Source organism: Nomascus leucogenys, chromosome 21, assembly GCF_006542625.1.
Source record: "Nomascus leucogenys isolate Asia chromosome 21, Asia_NLE_v1, whole genome shotgun sequence".
NCBI classification, from domain to species: domain Eukaryota; kingdom Metazoa; phylum Chordata; class Mammalia; order Primates; family Hylobatidae; genus Nomascus; species Nomascus leucogenys.
In genome coordinates this window covers 2,076,393-2,096,295 of record NC_044401.1, presented here as the reverse complement: position 1 = coordinate 2,096,295, position 19,903 = coordinate 2,076,393, and the positions used below count along the sequence as shown (strand labels likewise).

Below are 19,903 nucleotides of genomic sequence, written 5' to 3'. Positions count from 1 at the left end.
TTCATAGTCTGGCTTCTATCACCCAGCCGAGTGTCTTTGAGCTGCACTCACAGGCTTTATCACTCCTTGTTGTTGCCAAGTATATTATATTGTGTGTACACACCACTAGACTTTACTTTGAAGGTCAGGAATGCAAGACCCAGAGAGGGGACGAAATCTGACCAAGTCAAGACCTTAACAAAATCCAGAATGGAGATGGGGGAGTGCCTGTTTCCCTAAAACACAAACGCCATTTGCACTATGAAAGAATGTGGCCACCACAACTACATAAATGACCAAATACAACTGTGCTTCTTTCAATCTCTGTCTCCAGGTCTGATCAGGTCCCAGGCACACAGGGAACTGAGGCAGCTTAGCAGTGTTATGACTTCTGGGGGTGACTTCGAGAAATGTTTGACTTATGGCCTTTTCTGCACTAAACCCTTCAAGAGGTTAGGACTTGAGGAAAACACGCCACGTTATTTATAAGTGTAAAATATCCGTTAGTTGTAAATAAATAAAACAAATGACTTTATAATGTTTTATAAACTGTAAAGCATCAATCAAAGGCAAGATTTTCTTTTCTCTCAGAAACCACTTCGAGTTGTATTTTGTGCTCAGATTAAAATTTAACATTTAAGATAACTGATCTAGGAAAAACAAAACAAAACAAGGGAGTTAGAGGGCCATCGGTGAAATGATTCTAAGAAGCTGTAATATTATGTCATCAGCAGCAACTATGTGTACCTCTGTAGGAGGAGACTCAAAGTTCTATGGGCCCGGGATGAATCCCACAGAATGAGCTCTGTGACTCTGACCTCCAGCGTCAGTCCTTCCCATGCCTAAATCGACAATAGAAGCTTTCTTTCTGTCTGTAACTACTCAGCTATTTGGATCAAGCTTCTACCCTGTCCAGAATCCTAGGGTGTCCCCAATCTGATAGGACCCCCAGGACAATAGTTTAAAGAATTCTGAGACTTTGAGGCTTAACGATAGCCACTGCAACACTACCCTCCAGGGCTATTTGCAGACCATTGCTACTCTGAGTGTGAGCTGCGGATTAGCAGTACCTGCATGACCTGCAATTTGTTAGAAAGGCAAATTCTCAACACTCCTACCACCTGCCTCCCTACTGAATTGCAATATGCATATCAGTGAAATCCCCAGGTGATTTTATGCACATTAAGGTATGTGAGAAGCCCTGGTCTAGACTAGTGGTTCTTCAACATTCCTTTTTTTTTTAAAGACAGAGTCAGAGTCTAGCTTTGTCGCCCAGGCTGGAGTGCAGTGGCGCAATCTTGGCTCACTGCAACCTCTGCCTCCCAGGTTCAAGTGATTCTCCTGCCTCAGGCTCCCAAGTAGCTGGGAGTACAGGCACCCACCACCACACCCGGCAAATTTTTGCATTTTTAGTAGAGATGGGATTTCACAGTGTTGGGTCAGGCTGATCTCGAACTCCTGACCTCAAGTGATCCACCCACTTTGGCCTCCCAAAGTGTTGGGATTACAGGCGTGAGCCACTGCGCCCGGCAGTTCTTCAACGTTTGAGTACATCAGAATCATCCAGAGGATGCCAGGCTGCAGGACTTGATCCAGGGACCACAGTCTGAGAACCACTGCTCTAACGTCTAGAGCTGGATGATTACCCAGAGAGATTGAGTCCTTTCCCATTACTGAGTAACAAAGATGGAGAATTCCTACATCTTCCAACTCAGCCCAAGATGAGAAATCCAGGAAAGCTAACACTTCACAGTGACTGGGACCATGGCCTCTTTCCTTGGGTGGTTTTAACATTGCCTCCCACTTTAACAAAGTCATGGACAAGAGGTTCTAAGGCCTTTGCACCAAAGCCAGAATAAGTTTATGGCAGAGGCTCTGTCTCAGAATGTGTTTTCCCACCTTTGAGACAAATGGAGCCTGTAGTGCTGCAGCTGAGAGCTTTGGTGCTGGGAGGTCCCTGTCTGAGAACGGGGTGGAACAGGTTGGTTACCCTGTGCTGCCCCTTTTGTGAAGTGTTCTTTATCAAGGTCCTTAGAGTCCAAGGCTTTTGTGCTTGACTCCTCCTTGTGAGTGTTCCGAGTTCTGAAGTCCACTTGTGCCCTGCGCAGCACAGCAGCCATGCACTGTGTATGGACTTGAAATGCAGAACACCCTGAGGGCAAAGCACAGCTCCCAGACTGCTAACTCACAACCCATACACTGTTAGATCCCACTGCCTCTGTGCTGCACAGATACACCTACATGCACAGAAAAAGACATCCCATGGAAGCAAAATTACTCTCAAATCAAAAAATGTGCTGAAGAAGGACACAACAGCCATTCTAAGAAGTAGATGAGGCCGGGCGTGGTGGCTCACGCCTGTAATCCCAGCACTTTGGGAGGCTGAGGCAGGTGGATCACCTGAGATCAGGAGTTCAAGACCAGCCTGGCCAACATAGTGAAACCCTGTCTCTACGAAAAATGCAAAAATTAGCTGGGCATGGTAGCAGGCACCTGTAATCCCAGCTACTTGGGAGGCTGAGGCAGGATAATCACTTGAAACTGGGAGGCCAAGGTTGCAGTGAGCTGAGATCACACCATTGCACTCCAGCCTGGATGACAAGAGCAAAACTCTGTCTCAAAAAAAAAAAAAAAAAAAAGGGAAGTAGAGATGAGTTTTGACCTGTACAAGGTTGGTCATCTACCTCAAGTGCCCATTGGATGGGAAGAGGCAAGCTGTGTTTTCAACAAGAAAATCAGATTATACTTTTATATTATAGATAAGTTACAAGCAGAAATAATATTGGCCATTGTGGAATGCTGCTTATATGCCAGGGTCTGTGCCAAATATTTGTAAGTTATTATTTCAGTCCTAGCTACAAGATTAATCACTATTGTCCTCCTTTTACACACATGGAAACTAAGAAACAGAACCCTTATATATTTTGCCCAAGGTTACAAAAGCAGTTTGGTATCCAAATCTGCACTCTCAACCATAGACTGTATGGTGGCAGGTTACCGAACAGTGAGGTGTGGTGGGGAAAGAGTCAACCATCATTGTTCACAACAGGGATTTTGAGAGACAGAGAGAGAAAGAGAGAGAGAGAGACTTTAAGTATCATTGGAACTGTTTCCATTTATCTATCTATTTGCATGAGCATGGGAAACAAAATCTCACCAAGAACCCTATTTTATAAAACAGATCAAATCATAGTTCTTCTGGTTGAAGACAGGCAGAGGCTCTGGACCCCTGCCCGCTGCCACAGCATCCCCCATCACACACTACTCCCACTCTGTGCTCACTCCTAGGAAGTGGTTCCACCTCTATGGTCTCTCTCTGGCCTCAATGTTTCCAATTCCAAGTCCATTCCCTGAGGGGCAAACCATGGATGTGTGCTGGAGCGGAACCCTCTGGGAATGCACAGCCTTTGAGAGGCAGCAGAATAAGTATGGTGAACTTTATTGAGCACTTAAAATTACAGTTACTTGAAGGCCACAAGGGAAAGGAATACTTAGAGCACGTCATAATAGGGAATTCAGGTAGAATGTTGAGTCCGAATGCCTTGTGTCTACCCACATAAAGATCCAGTCCAGCTTAGAATTGTGTGTAGGCATGAGTATAGGTAATAAGCATTAATGAATTAGCATTGGTCTAATCTACAGCATTAATGGATTGAGCATGTGTTGGAAGTGTGAGCACAATAATAGCCCAAGCGTTAATTCATGGAGGTCCCACATCACTGTGGCAGCCTCGAGAAGCCACTGAAGACCTCAGAGCCTTCAGTGGGTTGTTTGGTGGGTTAGGTTGTTCTATCCCAAACCACCATTCACAGCACTCTCACAGGGAGGAACTCAAGTGCATCTGTCCAGGGACCAAAGTGGCAAGTGATCTGCTGCTCTCTCTGTACCATCCAGAAGGCCTGTATCTGCCCCTCTGGGTCACTGAGCTGTCTGGTTCTCCCAAAGTCAGCCGCCAGGAGAGAACAGCACAGCCAGACCCTTCTGCCAGGGCACTGAACCTCTAGAGAGGCAGGAACTCAGGAGGCCCTGTCAGTTCCTGCCTTTTTATGTTGTCCATTAAATCAATGACTGGTTTTGATCCATGATGGGGGGCGGGGGGGTTGGAGGTGGGGGTGCCGTTCTTACCTTAAAAAAAGAAACACTTTATCACTTTAACCTTTAAATCACCTTCGACATTCTGGCAGATTTTCTTCCAGTCTTTTTTCCTTCAAATTTTTTTTAATCTAAACTGAATTTACAACGTATATTCAATTTGTTGAAGATTTTTTCTTCTAAAAAAATGGAATTGTAAGCATTTTCCAATGTATTAATTATTTTTTACAAGCAACAAGTAATCATGAGTGACTTAAGCAAATTTGCCTGTGCCTTGATGTCCTCATGTTTAGAATAAAGCAGTGGCTCTCTAATTTTTGCATGCATCAGAGTCACCCAGAGGGTTGTTAAAAGGCACAGACAGCTGAGCTCCACCCCAAAATTTCTGAGTTAATAGGTCGGGAGTAGGGCCTGAAGATTTGCATTTCCAACTTCCCAAGAGATGCTGATGCTGCTGGTCAGAAGACCATACTTGGAGGACAATGAAATGAAGAGACCGAGTTGTGGAATTCCCAAGCTCACCACTGGTCTCAAAAGCTAAGTTTTTGAAGAATTTTTTAAATTCTTTAAAAAAAACAATTCTTGGCCAGGCATAGTGGCTCACACCTATAATCCCAGTTCTTTTGGAGGCCAAGGCGGGTGGATCACCTGAAGTCAAGTGTTGGAGACCAGCCTGGTCAACATGGCGAAAGTAGAGAACCCAGTTCTCTACTAAAAATACAAAAATTAGCTTGGCGTCATGGCGGGTGCCTGTAATCCCAGCTACTTGGGAGCCTGAGACAGGAGAATTGCTTGAACCCAGGAGGTGGAGGTTGCGGTGAGCCAAGATTGCGCCACTGCACTCCAGCCTGGGCAACAGAGCAATTTTCAAAAACAAAACAAAACAAAAAAACAATTCTTTAGCAACGCCCTATGATTTTTTTCTTTAATACGAAAGGAACGTCACCTACCACTTACAAGTAATCGTTTCCGCTTGTAAGTCATATGAGTTCCATGCTTACATCTCTTTGAAGGTACCTGGATTTTTAAAAGGAAATCTTTAAAAGACAGGCAGACTTACATCTAATACCTAGTTGTTTTTTTCTTTTCCTTTACATAGTTCCACATGTTTTGAAGAGCTGTGCAGAATTTATAGAGACTCACGGCATCGTGGATGGAATCTATCGGCTTTCAGGAGTCACCTCAAACATACAACGGCTGAGGTAAGCTAAAAGAATAGCCCTAAAGGAATTCTCCCATGATTCCTCCTGTGTCCATGCGTCTGTCCACCGGTGTCCAGAGTATTAAAAACCCAAAGGAACTGAGGGAAGTGTGGCAGCACCGAAGATCAGATGCAGTGGTTTTCAGATGCCTGACTGTTCTTAATCTAATCAGGAAACTCTCCAGCCTGATGTAATTCTTTCCAACAAAAGCTCCTAAGGCTTTCAATCTTTTCTTTGTCTTGCACTAGATATATTCTTCTTAGGTGAATTTGATTTAACTCAAATGATTTAAATTACAAGTTAAGGAAAACGTGATTTATTATCATTTGCTGGCCTGCCCAAAGCTCAGTTAGACTAGGTTTCCGTTACTTAGTGTTCAGAACCCTGAGATCCATGTCAGTTTTTCTGCTGGCACACCCTCAGATTTGATGTTTCGTCTGGTTGAGAAATCAGAAGCCTATATGATTGTGCATGTCTCTAATTGATGCTAGGATTTTAAAAATTACTGATGGGTGAAAAAAATAAAAAATAATAAAAATAAAAAATAAATTACTGATGGGTGAACTATTTCCAATTCTATGTATTTATCCTAAATATTTGGAAGAAATTTCTATCACATTAAATAAAGAGGGCAAAACGTTTTATACAAAACACAGGTACGTGTGTGTTTTATATATATACAGAGAGTATATAGAAAATAGAGTATATATATATATAATTTTACATGACTTAAACAATAGATTTACATATTTTGCGTATTGTTCCTTAACACCAAAAGGAACATAATTTAATGTTATTTTAATTATAACATTTTATTATTACCTATATTTATTATATGTTCTTTAGTTATAAATGTAGGCTTTTAAAACAAAAAAATTCTTATTACAAGGTTAATATATAAAATTTAATAAGTTGTGCAGGTAATTCAGTTTTCATATTCTTTCTCCTGTTTGGTTTCTGCCCTTTTCCTCCAGATTTGGATTGTAATTAAATTATACCAAAAAAAGAGCATCTTTTTTTTTTCCTAGAGAAGTCATAGCTGTTAAAAAAAATAATTGGTTTGTTGCAGCCATAGATTTTAATGAATCTATGTGTTTACACAATTTCACTAATTTACTAGTACTCCATTTATTAGAGTTTCAATGGCAAATACTTCTTAATGGTTGGAAATATACCACAGAGTAGGTAGCATCCTGGAAGGACACTTGGGTAGTAATGAATTATTTTTTATTTCAGCACTGACCTTATCCTTGACAGGAGAAATCTTTGGCTAAATAAATGAATAAGCTCTAGATTGCTCTTGTTCTGCTCTCTTAAAAACATTCTCTTTTTAAAAGAGAACTACGCCAAGAGAACATAGCATGGCATAGTTCTCTTTTAAAACATAGCATGGGCCGGGCGCAGTGGCTCACGCCCGTAATCCCAGCACTTTGGGAGGCCAAGACAGGTGGATCACCTGAGGTCAGGAGTTCGAGACAAGCCTGGCCAACATGATGAAACTCCGTCTCTACTAAAAATACAAAAATTAGCCGGGCATGGTGGTGGGCGCCTGTAATCCCAACTACTCGGGAGGCTGAGGCAGAAGAATCGCTTGAACCTGGGAAGCAGAGGTTGCAGCGAGCCAAGATTGTGCCAGCCTGGGCGACAGCAGTGAAACTCCATCTAAAAAAAAAAAATAGCATGGCATAGATCTCTTTTCAAAGCCCCACTCAGTTTCTTTCAGGTTCTGAAAGTATCGGGGATTTCCCTACCCTTCATTAAGGGGGGAGGCCCAGAAAACAGGAGAATGAGTAGCGAGCTGTTTCAAAAATGCTCGTTCTGAGAGTACTGTTGACTTTGTCACCAACTGGATGACTAAGTGAATACTCTCAAAAAGCTTAACTTCTCTTCTATATTAAAGTTAAAATTTGTCATTTTTTAAGCAGATTTTAATTTATAAGTATTAATATATATATTATTTGAGGCAGTATATTCATGTAACCTTTTTAGGAAATGTTTTCTAAATGTTTTTCAGGCCTGGAATTGGATGATGTTCCAAGACATCCCACTATAGATTGTTTAAGAAGATATTTATAAATTCATCTGTCCTGTAGGAGTCACCATCAGGCAGCCTAGAAGGTTCTATTGAGCACCAAAAACATAGTCGATTAGGCTGGGCATGGTGGCTCACGCCTGTAATGCCAGCACTTTGGGAGGCTGAGGTGGTCAGATCACGAGGTCAAGAGATCGAGACCATCCTGGCTAACATGGTGAAACCCCATCTCCACTAAAAATACAAAAAATTAGCCGGGTATGGTGGCAGGCGCATGTAGTCCCAGCTACTCAGAGGCTGAAGCAGGAGAATCACTTGAACCCGGGAGGCGGAGGTTGCAGTGAGCCAAGGTTGCACTACTACACTCCAGCCTGGGTGACAGAGCGAGACTCTATCTCAAAAAAAAAAAAAAAAAGAAAAAGAAAAGAAAAGAAAAAAAAACAAGATAGTCAATTAAAGTTCTCAAGCTTTGGGTTTGAGTCTTCAGATAAAACAAGTTTGTAGACACGGATATATGGAGATGAGTGACAACAACCTGACCTACCCTAGTTTCGGTCTCTTCTGTAAGAAACGGAAATTCATTTTGAACAATATTTTGGAAAAACTGAAATCTCAACAGGACTTTTTGGCAAATTGTGTTGATATTTCCCCAATGTTCATAACCAAGACTGCAGACCTGATGCCATGGGTAATCCATTTATAAATGAGCATTATGTCTTTCTAATCACAGCAGATTTTGCAAGAAGATCCAGACCTGAAGTGGAAGTCTTCCTGTGACTTCCTAGGGCCTGGAGTAGAAGATCTTTTTGAATTAAGGTCAAAAATATAGTCAGAATCAGCAGTTTAGGGTCTTTTTACCCCTAAGCAGCCAAGCAGCTGCTAACATGGAACACACACTCCCTGGGATTGTTATGTCTCCGTCTGTGTTGTTTCAGGCAAGAGTTTGGCTCAGATCAATGTCCAGATCTGACAAGGGAAGTGTACCTCCAGGACATCCACTGTGTGGGCTCGCTCTGCAAGCTCTACTTTAGGGAGCTGCCCAACCCCCTCCTGACTTATGAGCTCTATGAGAAATTCACGGTGAGTGTTTGGATTTCCATTATGGTTACTGGGTGGGATGCATGGATGGGCCAAGAAGAGTTTCAGCACTAAAATAACAATAATAACACTCACCAGATGGTTGACATTATCTTAGCATGGTGAGGGAAGTAGGATAATATGGTAAGGAAAATAGGGTGGTGGAACTGTTTGCTAAATTTTCCTTTCTTGAATTTTCAGAATCACGTTGTTTGTTTTAAGAGCTGGGTTGAATTATCTCCATGTTTATTCAACTGAATGTGCCTTATTGTATAGGGAGGAAACTGAGAACCCCAGAAGTAAAGTGGCTGGCCCAAGGTCACACAGCAGAGGCAGGACAGGAACCTGAGACTCCTCATGCTACACCCATTGCTAGCTTTTTTATCAGACCATTCCCTCTGTGTTTCTTTTGTGGGTTGGGGAAAGACGTGGGTGGGTAGAGAGGGGAGAGGGAACAAACAAATGTCAAGAGGGGTCAGAAAGCTGGGAAGAGAAAAGAATATGAGAAAAACAGCCAAGAGGGAGAGCAGGATAGGCCAGTGAGTTGGACTGGTGGAGAGGATGGATGGGCATTAGCAAAACACCTAAGTAGCAGCTGTATGGTCACCAAATAGGGCACACCCATAGGAAAGTAGAAAGAAGAATAAATGCTTAAAGGATGACTGTAGAGATAGCGTGAAAAACATGGCTTAAACATTTGGCTGCATGGGAGAAGGTGTAGAGTAGGCAGAGGGCTGGGTTTAACCAAGGTTGCGGTTCACCTGGCAAAGAGGGATGAGGGAGATGAGAGCATGTGCTGGGGACATTGAAATAATTGACCATGGAATTTAGTGTAGATACGAAAAGAAGTGAGGGCACAAGGTAGTTGACTAACAGTGTAAAAGTAGATCATCCCAGTGAAGTCAGTGGAGTGTTGAAGTATGGTAGTTAGAGAGGGATGTTTGAAAGTGAGACTATGGCGAGGTTACAGTTTTGGGCAAGGACCAGATCTAGTCACTAATAGTGGGAGGGAACCTTTCTCATGGCTCCTGTAATAAATTTATTTTGAGTATATGAAAGGTTCTTCAATTTGAAATGATACAGGAAATACAGGAATAAATGAATGCTATTTCTTAAAAATGGGCTTGGGCTGTAAAAATATGTTTAGGAGTTTTCAGTGGTATAAGGAAATACTCAAATGATAATTGAAGAAAAACTAAACACACAACTGTATATTAAGAAAGGAATAAAAGGAAAGATGTTCAAAAGACTAAAAGACTAACAGCTATTCATTTCAGTGATGGGATTTCAGACGGTTTTTCCTGTTTCTTTAACTTTCATAATTTTGCCCACTAAAAATATATTAGTTTTTAGCAAACAACAACAACAACAAAACCATCTTCTGGTTATGTATACTTAAAGAATTTTAAAAAGGAAAAACAAAATCAAGAAATAGGGGGAGAAATGAAGATTAAAAAAAAAGAAAAAATAGTCCAAAGCACGTTAAAAAATGGGCATAAATGTTGACCTCTAGAGAAGTCAACATGTACCAGCTGGCATAGAGCTGTCATTGGTTATGGGACCCTTCTCCTTTAGATCTAAGGCAGAAGGTAAAGAAGCCTCCTATCTGCATGGCTAAGTTGTAAATAATGGTATCCCCTACCCATGGAACCACAGAAGAGTCTTTCCTAGGAACCAAGAAGAAAGGTGTGAGCTTCATGTGGGTCTGTCAGATTATAATCACTTTCACCATATGTAAGTATTTGGTCATTTTAAGAGTAATCCTATTTAATAAAAGACATTATGAAAAATTAAGGAAAGTAGAAAGGAACCATTGGTCTGTCTCCTTAAAGACCAAAGACAACTACAGTTAACATGTTGTGGGTATTCTTTCCATAGTGTTTTTGTTGTGGTTTGTGTTTTGTTTTCCAAAATCAAAATAAAATTTTATTGCAAAAATTAAAGTAATACAGAAATGTATAAAGGAGAAAGTATAAATCTCAAATCACCTGGAATTCCATACTCCAGGCATATTTGCTATTAACAGATCGAACAGATATTAACTATATCTGTAGTAATAGATGTTAACAGATCTCAACACACACACACTCACACACACTCACTTGTCAGTACTACATATTGCTGTTTGGCGGATGCTTTTAATTCAACAGTGTGATCATCTTTGAGTGTTAAGAAATACAGGAAGACACTGTGTTTACAGCATTCTCTCATATGTGCCATGATTTCTGACACCAAGCTCCCACTGATGGACATTTAGCTTTTTCATTTCTCAAGACATTCCTTTTATAAACATTATAATACACATTTTTTTCACCTATATTTTTACACTGTTTTTTTGTTTATATCCTTAGAGAAAAATCATTGAAGTAGATTTGCTGAGTAAAAAGTTCTTGTTTAAAATCTTGTCACAAATTGCCAGTCTGTCCTCCAGAAAGACAAGGAATGCTCTTTTCCCTGCAGACTTTCCAACCCTGGGTATTTCCAATTGGTTAAATTATTTGTTTACCTGAATCAACTAAAAATAATACCTTATTGTTGCTTTAATTTGTGTGTAAGACTTTATTGTTTTCAATATAGTCGTAATCCTCTTATCAGTACCATATTATCATCTTTGAATATGACAGAATGGAATATCATTATGTTAATGAACTGAATCAGTCTAATTTCTTTTAACTAATATCTCATTCTATTATAGTTGGGGGTAGATAGGAATTCTTTGTCTGGAAACTTTAGAAATACAATTTCTCCTTAGCCCTTGTCTACAGGCTCAGAATGAGACCCGTATTTATCTCTCCCTTCTCCTGTTCCCTGATATTGCTAATCATTCTGTTTTCTCACAGCAACTGAAAAATACCAAGGCAGCTTTTCAACCTGCTGTCAGATTTGAAGGAAATCTGACATTGTATTTAAACAGTTTATTTGACACTAAAAAACAGGGATGTTTTGTTATGACAACTAACTCTATATACATAGGACCTAGTGAAGTTAACTATGTTGGGGAATGTATCATTTAATAGATTTCTTTGATCACAGCTAATATAAGTAAACCTTCAGGGGTATGGAAATAGCTCTATTACATTGTCACACATTCTCCCTGTAGTTTACTTAAAACTACTTGCACAGCTAAAGTAGAATAATACCTTTTTTTAACTTTTATTTTAGGTTCGGGGTACATGTTCAGGTTTATTATATAGGTAAACTTGTGTCACGGGGGTTCGTTGTACAGATTATTTTGTCACCCAGGTGCTAAGCCTACTCCCAATCAAGTAGTCCCCAATGTCTGTTGTTCCTCTCTTTGTGTCCATGTGTTCTCATCATTTAGCTCCCACTTATAAGTGAGAACATGCACTATTTGGTTTTCTGTTCCTGCATTAGTTTGCTAAGGATAATGGCCCCCAGCTTCATCCATGTTCCTGCAAAGGACGTGATCTCATTCTTTTTTATGGCTGCTTAGTATTCCATGGTATATATGTACTATATTTTCTTTATCCAATCTGCCATTGATGGGCATTTAGGTTGATCCCGTGTCTTTGCTATTGCGAATAGCACTGCAATGAACATATGTGTGCATGTGTCTTATGGTAGAACAATTTATGTTCCTTTGGATATATACCCATTAGTGGGATAGCTGGGTCAAATAATAGTTCTGTTTTTAGCTCTTCGAGGAATCACCGCACTGCTTTCCACAACAGTTGAATTGATTTACACTCCCAACAGTGTATGTATAAGTGTTCTCATGTCTCCGCAACCTCACCGGCATCTGTTATTTCTGACTTTTTTTTTTTGAGACGGAGTCTCACTCTTGACACCCAGGCTGGAGTGCAGTGGTGTGATCTCAACTCACTTCAACCTCTGCCTCCTGGGTTCAAGCTATTCTCCTGCCTCAGTCTCCTGAGTAGCTGGGATTACAGGCACTCGCCACCACACCCGCTCATTTTTGTACTTTTAGTAGAGATGGGGTTTCGCCATGTTGGCCAGCTGGTCTTGAACTTCTGACCTCAGGTGATCCACCCACCTTGGCCTCCCAAAGTGCTGGGATTACAGGCGTCAACCACCGCACACAGCCTGTTTTTGACTTTTTAATAATAGCCATAGAAGAATATCTTAATGGAATGCTGAGAGAATTAGAAAAAATATTAATGGACTAATAATACTAATAATGATAATAGCTGTCATTAATTGAGTGCTTACTATATGATAAACTCATTATAAATATTATTTCATTTAATTCTCAAAATAACCTTATGAGGTAGGTTTTATTGTCTCTGTTATACAGATAATTAAAATGAGACTCAGGGTTACTCTTGCCTGGGGTGGTACAGCTAGTAGGTGGAGGTAAAGATGTAGTTCTGTCTCATAACTCCCACACTACTTGAAAGTAGAGTTAATGACACTTAATTAAGGCTCAAGTATTAAATAACTTAATATGAAATAAAGTAATGAAGGAACAATGCCATAAACAGTACTAGGAAAATTGGCTATCTATTGCAAAAGGAGGAAATCAAGTTTCATCTTTACCATTTAGCAGATTTCAGGGTGGAGAAGGGTTTCCTCACCATAAAAGCAAAGGAAAAAAGTCACAAAAAACAAACTTAAGAATGGAACTACACTTAAACTATTTTTCTTTATAAAAATATATTAACACAATTAAAAGGCAAATTACTAAATATAGGAACTATTTACAATAAAGATGACTAGGGATTAATGTTCTTTAATTATAAGGAAGCTATCAATAAAAAGAAGTAAAACATATAATACCTCAATAAACAAGTAAGCGAAGGACCTTGACAGATAATGCCTAAAAAAAGAAATTGAATTATTTAAAAAGTATCAATATATTAGAATAATGTAGTTGCACATTAAATAAATAATTTTTAATGTTATCATTTCACACTAGCAAGCCCATGGTGAGACTGGCTTTTTTTTTTTTTTGGCTTTTTTTGTTTGTTTGTTTGTGTTTTGAGATGGAGTCTCTCTCTGTCGCCCAGGCTGGAGAGCAGTGGTGCGATCACGGCTCACTGCAGCCTCCCCCACCTGGGTTCAAGCGATTCTCCTGCCTCAGTCTCCTGAGTAGCTGGGATTACAGGTGCCCGCCACCACGCCCAGCTAATTTTTGTATTTTTAGTAGAGACAGGGTTTCACCATGTTGACCAGGCTAGTCTCAAACTCCTGACCTCCTGCCTCAGCCTCCCAAAGTGCTGGGATTACAGGTGTGAGCCACTGCGCCCAGCTGAGAGTGGCTTTTTTATAGTTTTCTGTTGGAAGTGTAAATTGGTTGGACGTCTCCGAAAGTCATATGAAATTACTGTCAAGAATATTCAAATGCTCATATTCTTTAATCCAGGAACTCTATTGCTAGGACTGCATTCTAGGGTGACAATCAGGTGTGCACACAAATAGTTGATGTACAAATATGTCCATTGCAATATTATATACAATATCAACATTTTGGAGAGTACATGTCTAACAATGGGAGATGATTTAAATAAATGATAAATCTATTATTGTTAAAACTGTGTAGCCATGAAAAGTCACAGTTCTGAAAAATGTTTACTGACCATATGATATGGTTTGGAGGCTTGTCCCCTCTAAATCTCATGTTAAAGTGTAATCTCTAATGTTGCAGGTGGGGTCCTAGTGGGAGGTGACTGGATCATGGGGGTTGATCCCTCATGAATGGCATGAATGGCTTAGCATCATCCCCTTGGAGACGAATGAGTTCTCGCTTAGTTAGTTCATGTGAGATCTGCTTAGAGTTTGGGACCTCCCACTTTTCTCTCTTGTGCTCACTCTCTTGCCACGTGGCATCACCTGTTCTCCCTTCGCCTTCCACCATGACTGTTAGCTTCCTGAGGCCCTCACCAGCAGCAGATACTGGAACCATGCTTGTACAGCCTGCAGAACCATGAACGAATTCAACCTCTTTTCTATATAAATTACCCAGTCTTAGGTATTCAATATGGTTTGGCTCCGTCCCCACCCAAACCTCATCTCGAATTGTATCTCCACATGTCGAGGGAGGGACTTGGTGGGAGTGATTGGATCATGGGGGCGGTTTTCCTCATGCTCTTCTCATGGTAGTGAATGAGTTCTCACAAGATCTGATGGTTCAAAAGTGTGTGGCGGTTCCCCGTTAGCTCTCTCTCTCTCACTCCTGCTCCGCCGTGGTAAGGCATGCTTGCTTCCTCTTCACCTTCTGCCATGATTGTGTTTCCCAAGGCCTCCCAGCCATGCTTTCTGTTGAGCCTGTGGAACTGTGAGTCAATTAAACCTCTTTTCTTCAGAAATTACCCAGTCTCAGGCAGTTCTTATGGCAATGTGAGAAAGGGCTAATACAGTATTCCTTTATAGTGACACAAAAACAGACAAACACACCATAATATAAAGTTAAATGGGGAAAAAAGCAATATCTGTAACTAAATAGGAAATAAAGCCAGTGTTCATGTTTGGTGTTTGGAGGCCCTGATCAAACTGCTGTTTTTTGTGTTTTTTTTTTCTTCACCTATAAGTAGGTTAGCAGTGGTTATTTCTGGGTGATGTGATAAAAAGGGATTTTTTATTTTTTGAGTACATGTATTAGTTTCCTGTTGCTGCTGTAACTAATTGCCATAAACTAGATGACTTAAACAACAGAAACCTATTCCCTCACAGCTCTGGAGGCCAGAAGTCTGAAATCGGCTTCACTGGGCTGAAGTTAAGGTTTCAGCAGGGCGTGCTCTCTCCAGAGGCTCTAGAGGAAAAGCCGTTCCCTGCCCCTCCCAGCTTCTGATGGCTGCTGACGTTCCTTAGATTGTTGGCGTGTCACTCGTCACTCCCGTCTCTGCCTCCAGGGCCACATTGCTTCTTCTGTCTGTGTCAGATCTCCCTTTGCCCTGCTCCTATATAGTTACCCATGACTGCATTTAGGACGCACCCAGATAATCAAGGATAATGTCCCCACTCGACATCCTTAATTTAAGCACACAGGCAGACTCTTTTCCAAATAAGGTAACACTTACAGGTTCCAGTGATTAGGATTTGATATCGTCGGGAGCAATTATTCAACCTACTACATTTCATTTTTGTCAGAAAATAATAAGAACATTTATTTTAGGAAAAATTCAATTTTGTTCAGATTGATCCAGCTAAAACGATTACACCCAAAACAGGAAAACTTTGCTGACTTGAGATTTTTAGAGAAGGCCATTTAGAGAGGTGTTAAATTATGTATTTGCCTTTTTTCTTTTTTCAGTTAAACTTTTCACCCGTCAGAATGTATATTTAATTTATACTGAAATAGTATCTTTTTAATTTTTTAAATTTTTTAAATCTTTTAAATTTTTTGAAATTTATTTATTTTTAGAGATGCACTCTTACTCTGTTCCTCAAGTCTGGAGTGCAGTGATGTAATCATAACTCACTGTAACCTCAGACTCCAGTGCTCCAGCAGCCCTTCTGCTTCAGCCTCTGGAGTAGCTAGGGCTACAGGCGTATGCCATCAAGCCCTGCCTGAAATAATGTCTTTACGCGTCAGTCTCCCTGGATTAAATTGTAAGCTTCCCGAGGACAGGAACTGTGTTTTTTGTTTATTGTTGTGTTTCCCTGCTTGCTAGCTACTGGAAAATGTTGTAACTGTTACTTAGGAAATATTTACTGACAGATTTGTTGACTAGCAACAATCATTTGAAATGTCCCTTAGGGCCAGGCTTGGTGGCTTACGCCTGTAATCCCAGCACTTTGGGAGTCTGAGGCGGGCAGATCACTTGAGGTCAGGAGTTTGAGATCAGCCTGGCCAACATGGTGAAACCCCATCTCTACTAAAAACACAAAAATTATTCGGGCATGGTAATATGTGCCTGTAATCCCAGCTACTCGTGAGGGTAAGGCAGGAGAATTGTTTGAACCTGGAAGGTGGAAGTTGCAGTGAGCCGGGATTGTGCCACTACACTCCAGCCTGGGTGGCAGAGTGAGACTCCATCTCAAAAAAAAAAAGGCAATGTCACTTAGGGCAGATAACTAACACCTTGCAACAGGCAAAGTCAGGCTGGCTGGGAGCTCAAGACGGCTGCAAAGGGGGACAGTAGCCAATTGTCCTGGTTTGCCAGGGACTCTCCCTGTTTCAACACTGAAAATCTCATGTTCCAGGAAAATTCTGTCTTGGGCAAACCAGGATATTGGTCATCCTGCCAGGAGCCCAGAGTGAAAAGGAGCTGCGTCTGCAGTGCTGGTGTTCATCACAATGGGGAATGATCCCAGGATGGCAGTGTTCTGGAAGTGTGGCCCCAATGTGGCTGTTCAGCATTTTTAAGCACAAAGCAAAATATTGACTCATTCACTTACTCCTTCCATTCAACGGTGTTTATTGGGCATCTACTACATACATTTGGCAGGCACAGTTCTAGATGCGGAGATTTAATGGTGAATAGAGCAGAGAAAATCCTTGTGCTTGTGAAACTTACATTTTAATGGAAGGGACAGATGATACACGAATGTTAAGACATAGATCCATAATGAGAACTGTTGATAAGTACTATGAAGAAAAATAATGCAGGGCACAGGGGAGAGAATGATGGGGACTCCCGTTTTAGATAGGATAATCAGAGGTCTCTAGGAGGTGACATTTGAACAGAGGCAAAGATGAAGTGAAGGAACAAATTTTGCAAGTATCGGGGAAAACAGGGTGCCAAGAAGAAACAGCAGGTACAAAGGCTTTGGGGACAGCGGGGACACGCTGAGCTTGCTTAGGGGACATGTGGAGGCCAGTGTGGCCTGTATGGAGCAAGGCAGGTGGAAATGATGGGAGATGGGGCAGGGGAATTTGCAGAGGGACCAGCTCACTTAGGAGTGCTTGCTTCCACAGGTGTAACAAAGACATAGCTATAAAGACTGCCCTGAAGGACACACAGTGGTTCCTCTGGAGTCTGTAGTTGGAAGGAAGGTTAACTTTCCTTGTACATTCCTTTGGATGCTTTCCTTTTTTTTTTTTTAATTATATGCATGAATTACTTTTTAAAGGTCTAGTACATAGCTTAAAATACCTTAAAATAATAAAAATGGTTTGATAATTTTAAAGTAATGAATAAAAATTTAAAGTTGCACCTGGGGTGCAGTTGGAAGGGAGAGCCTCAGACTGTGTTGGGCCACCCTGGTGACAGGGTTGCCCGGGCAGCAGGACTTGAGCTCAGGGACTGTGGTGGCTTTGAGTAAACAGAAACCCAGAGTGAGGGTCCTACCACAGAGGACAAGAGCCCAGCCTCTGCCAGCGTCCTCCAAGGGCAGGAAGCTGGCCTTATTGACACTGATTTGAAAAGAACAAATAGTCACAGATTCATCCTAGATCTTTTAAGATTTAACCATTAGCCATCTTGGCCTGGCTAATGCTGAGTGAAATTCTCTCACAGGCAAAAAATTGGGGTAGGTAAAATTTCCACTCCCATCCCCCAATTGCCCCAGCTGTGGGTTCTGTGGTCCTAATGGGACAACATAGAGAAGCTCAAAATAAGTTTGCAGTGGCCAGGCCCCTCCAGAAGGAAAACATGGATTTAGAAAGCTTCTGGAAAGGGTTGGGGTAGGATGGGGAGAGGTTGCAAATAATAAAATAAACACCAGTCCCAAATGGGACCTGCAGGCATCCGGGGATGAGCCTGCCCCGCCTCTTGGAGAACAAAGATGACTAACAGCTTCCTAAAATATTAAAGGAACTTTCCATGAGGGTTGTTAAATTGACCTACACCTTTATTCCCCAGACACATTTTTTAAAGGAGGGTGGGGTTAGTGGTACAACGTTTGTGAAGCATGATTCCGGCTTTGCAGAGAGATGAAGAGAAGCTCCCCACCCCTCCCTGTGTGCACAGTAGAATGTGGGAGAGTCCACAGAGCATTCCCGCAGCCCTTCCCTCCCCCAGAGCTTCTCTCCCTGTCTCCCTGGCTCCCCGTTGTGAGGTTCTCACTGCCTTGCAGAGCCAGGGTCCTCTCCACAATCATGTTTTCCAGATGACAGCTCCAGGGAAGAAAAGGGAGGTGTCAGGGGGCTTACTGGAGGCCGCATTCTTGCCCCTACCCTACACCCTGCATATCTCACACGGCGAGTATTGCAGCAGTGACCTTGCTTAGGCTGGGCTTGCTCTCAGGCTGGCAAACCCGCCAGAAGACTGGGACACCTATGGCTATAGTCCTCCCAGTCCCACGTTTCTCCCCACTTCTGCTTCAAATGCGAGACCTCAAGAGTACCACATAGAGAAGTTGGATTGCCTTAAAAAATGGTGGGCTTCTGTATATTTGTTTTACTTCAATTAAATAAAAAAGGTAAGAAAGAAAAAACTTGGTGGGCAAAGCCCTGGCCTGCTGTCTCACACCTACTGTGTGCCAGGCACTGTTCTAGACACAGGGATTCATCATGTCCCTGCACTCACAGAGCTTATGTTCTAGCAAGGGAGACAGACAATAAGCAATAACTCCAATAAATAAGTGCATTCTTGTAGTGTAATGGCAGTGAGACCTGCGGGGAAAAAGTGGGAGGGATTGGGAGGCCCAGGCTGGAGCAGGACCTCAGTGGTCTCCTCTAGGTTAAAACAGATCACACTCAGCTGGTGTGTCCTAGGAACTGAAGACACTGGTAAAGTTAATTCCCTTCCACTTTTCTGTGCCTAAAAATTCTCATTACTGACAGTGTGAAATTCAGTATTTACATGCAACATGAACACGGCAGCTAAAGGTTGAACAGAGGTGAGCAACATAAGAAAACCATCACCATGGTTAGGATCTTATTTTGGGTTGTATGGCAAGGGACAATATTTATCAAATTAATTAAGGTATTCCATGATTGTACCTTTCATTGTGTATCAATCTAAAGCAAGTTTCCAGCACTGGGAGGAAATACAAGACTAAGTGATGTGTGCCTGTGAATTCATGATTTTAGAGCCCTTTTTAAAGTATATATTGATCTAGGTGGGTTACCTAGGTGTATACGTATGAAAAAAACTCATGGAGCTATAGCTTAAGATCTGCACATTTTTACATATATGTAAATTATATCTCAGTGAAAAATGAAAGATGGCTGTGGTCACCGTGGACCTTAGGCTCAGGCACTGCTCACATGCTGGCAGTTCATGAGCACTCACAATGCAGTGGGAGGGGCTGTGAGCACAGCAGGACAGATTCTCAGAACAGGGGTGCAGGGCTGGGACCAGGGGAATCTGCCCAGGGATGCCTGCATCGTGCAGCAACCCCCAGCAGGCGAGAGATGGACGTGGGCCAGCCTGTAATCACACTGCCTTTATTGCTATTCCCGCCTCTCCTTGAAGGCACTTGGGCTGATGGGGGAACAAAATACCCAGATAGAAAATAACTGGAGAGCAAGTCCGGGCAAGGCCACCAGGTTTCAGGGATAACGCTCTTATCCCTGCCAAGGAAGGCACATCTTTCCTGCTTCCTGGCTTCTAGGACAGGCAGCAGCTGAGTCCTTGAGGCCATGGAGTAGTCACAGGCTAGGTAGGCAGTAGCTGTTTGCACCCACAAAGACAGCTGGCTGAGTGGACTTCGT

The 19,903-nt window shown here is 41.8% G+C and overlaps 1 protein-coding gene across 2 annotated transcripts in view; it reads left to right on the top strand.

Moving 5' to 3' along the window:
• Positions 1-19,903, top strand: part of ARHGAP31 (Rho GTPase activating protein 31) — a 125,186-nt gene that overhangs the window by 67,702 nt on the left and 37,581 nt on the right. For both annotated transcript variants that reach the window (XM_030801734.1, XM_030801735.1), the window contains exons 2-3: positions 5,171-5,273; positions 8,241-8,385. In XM_030801734.1, coding sequence (XP_030657594.1) covers positions 5,171-5,273; positions 8,241-8,385 — 248 coding nt within the window. The remainder of the gene's footprint in view (positions 1-5,170; positions 5,274-8,240; positions 8,386-19,903) is intronic.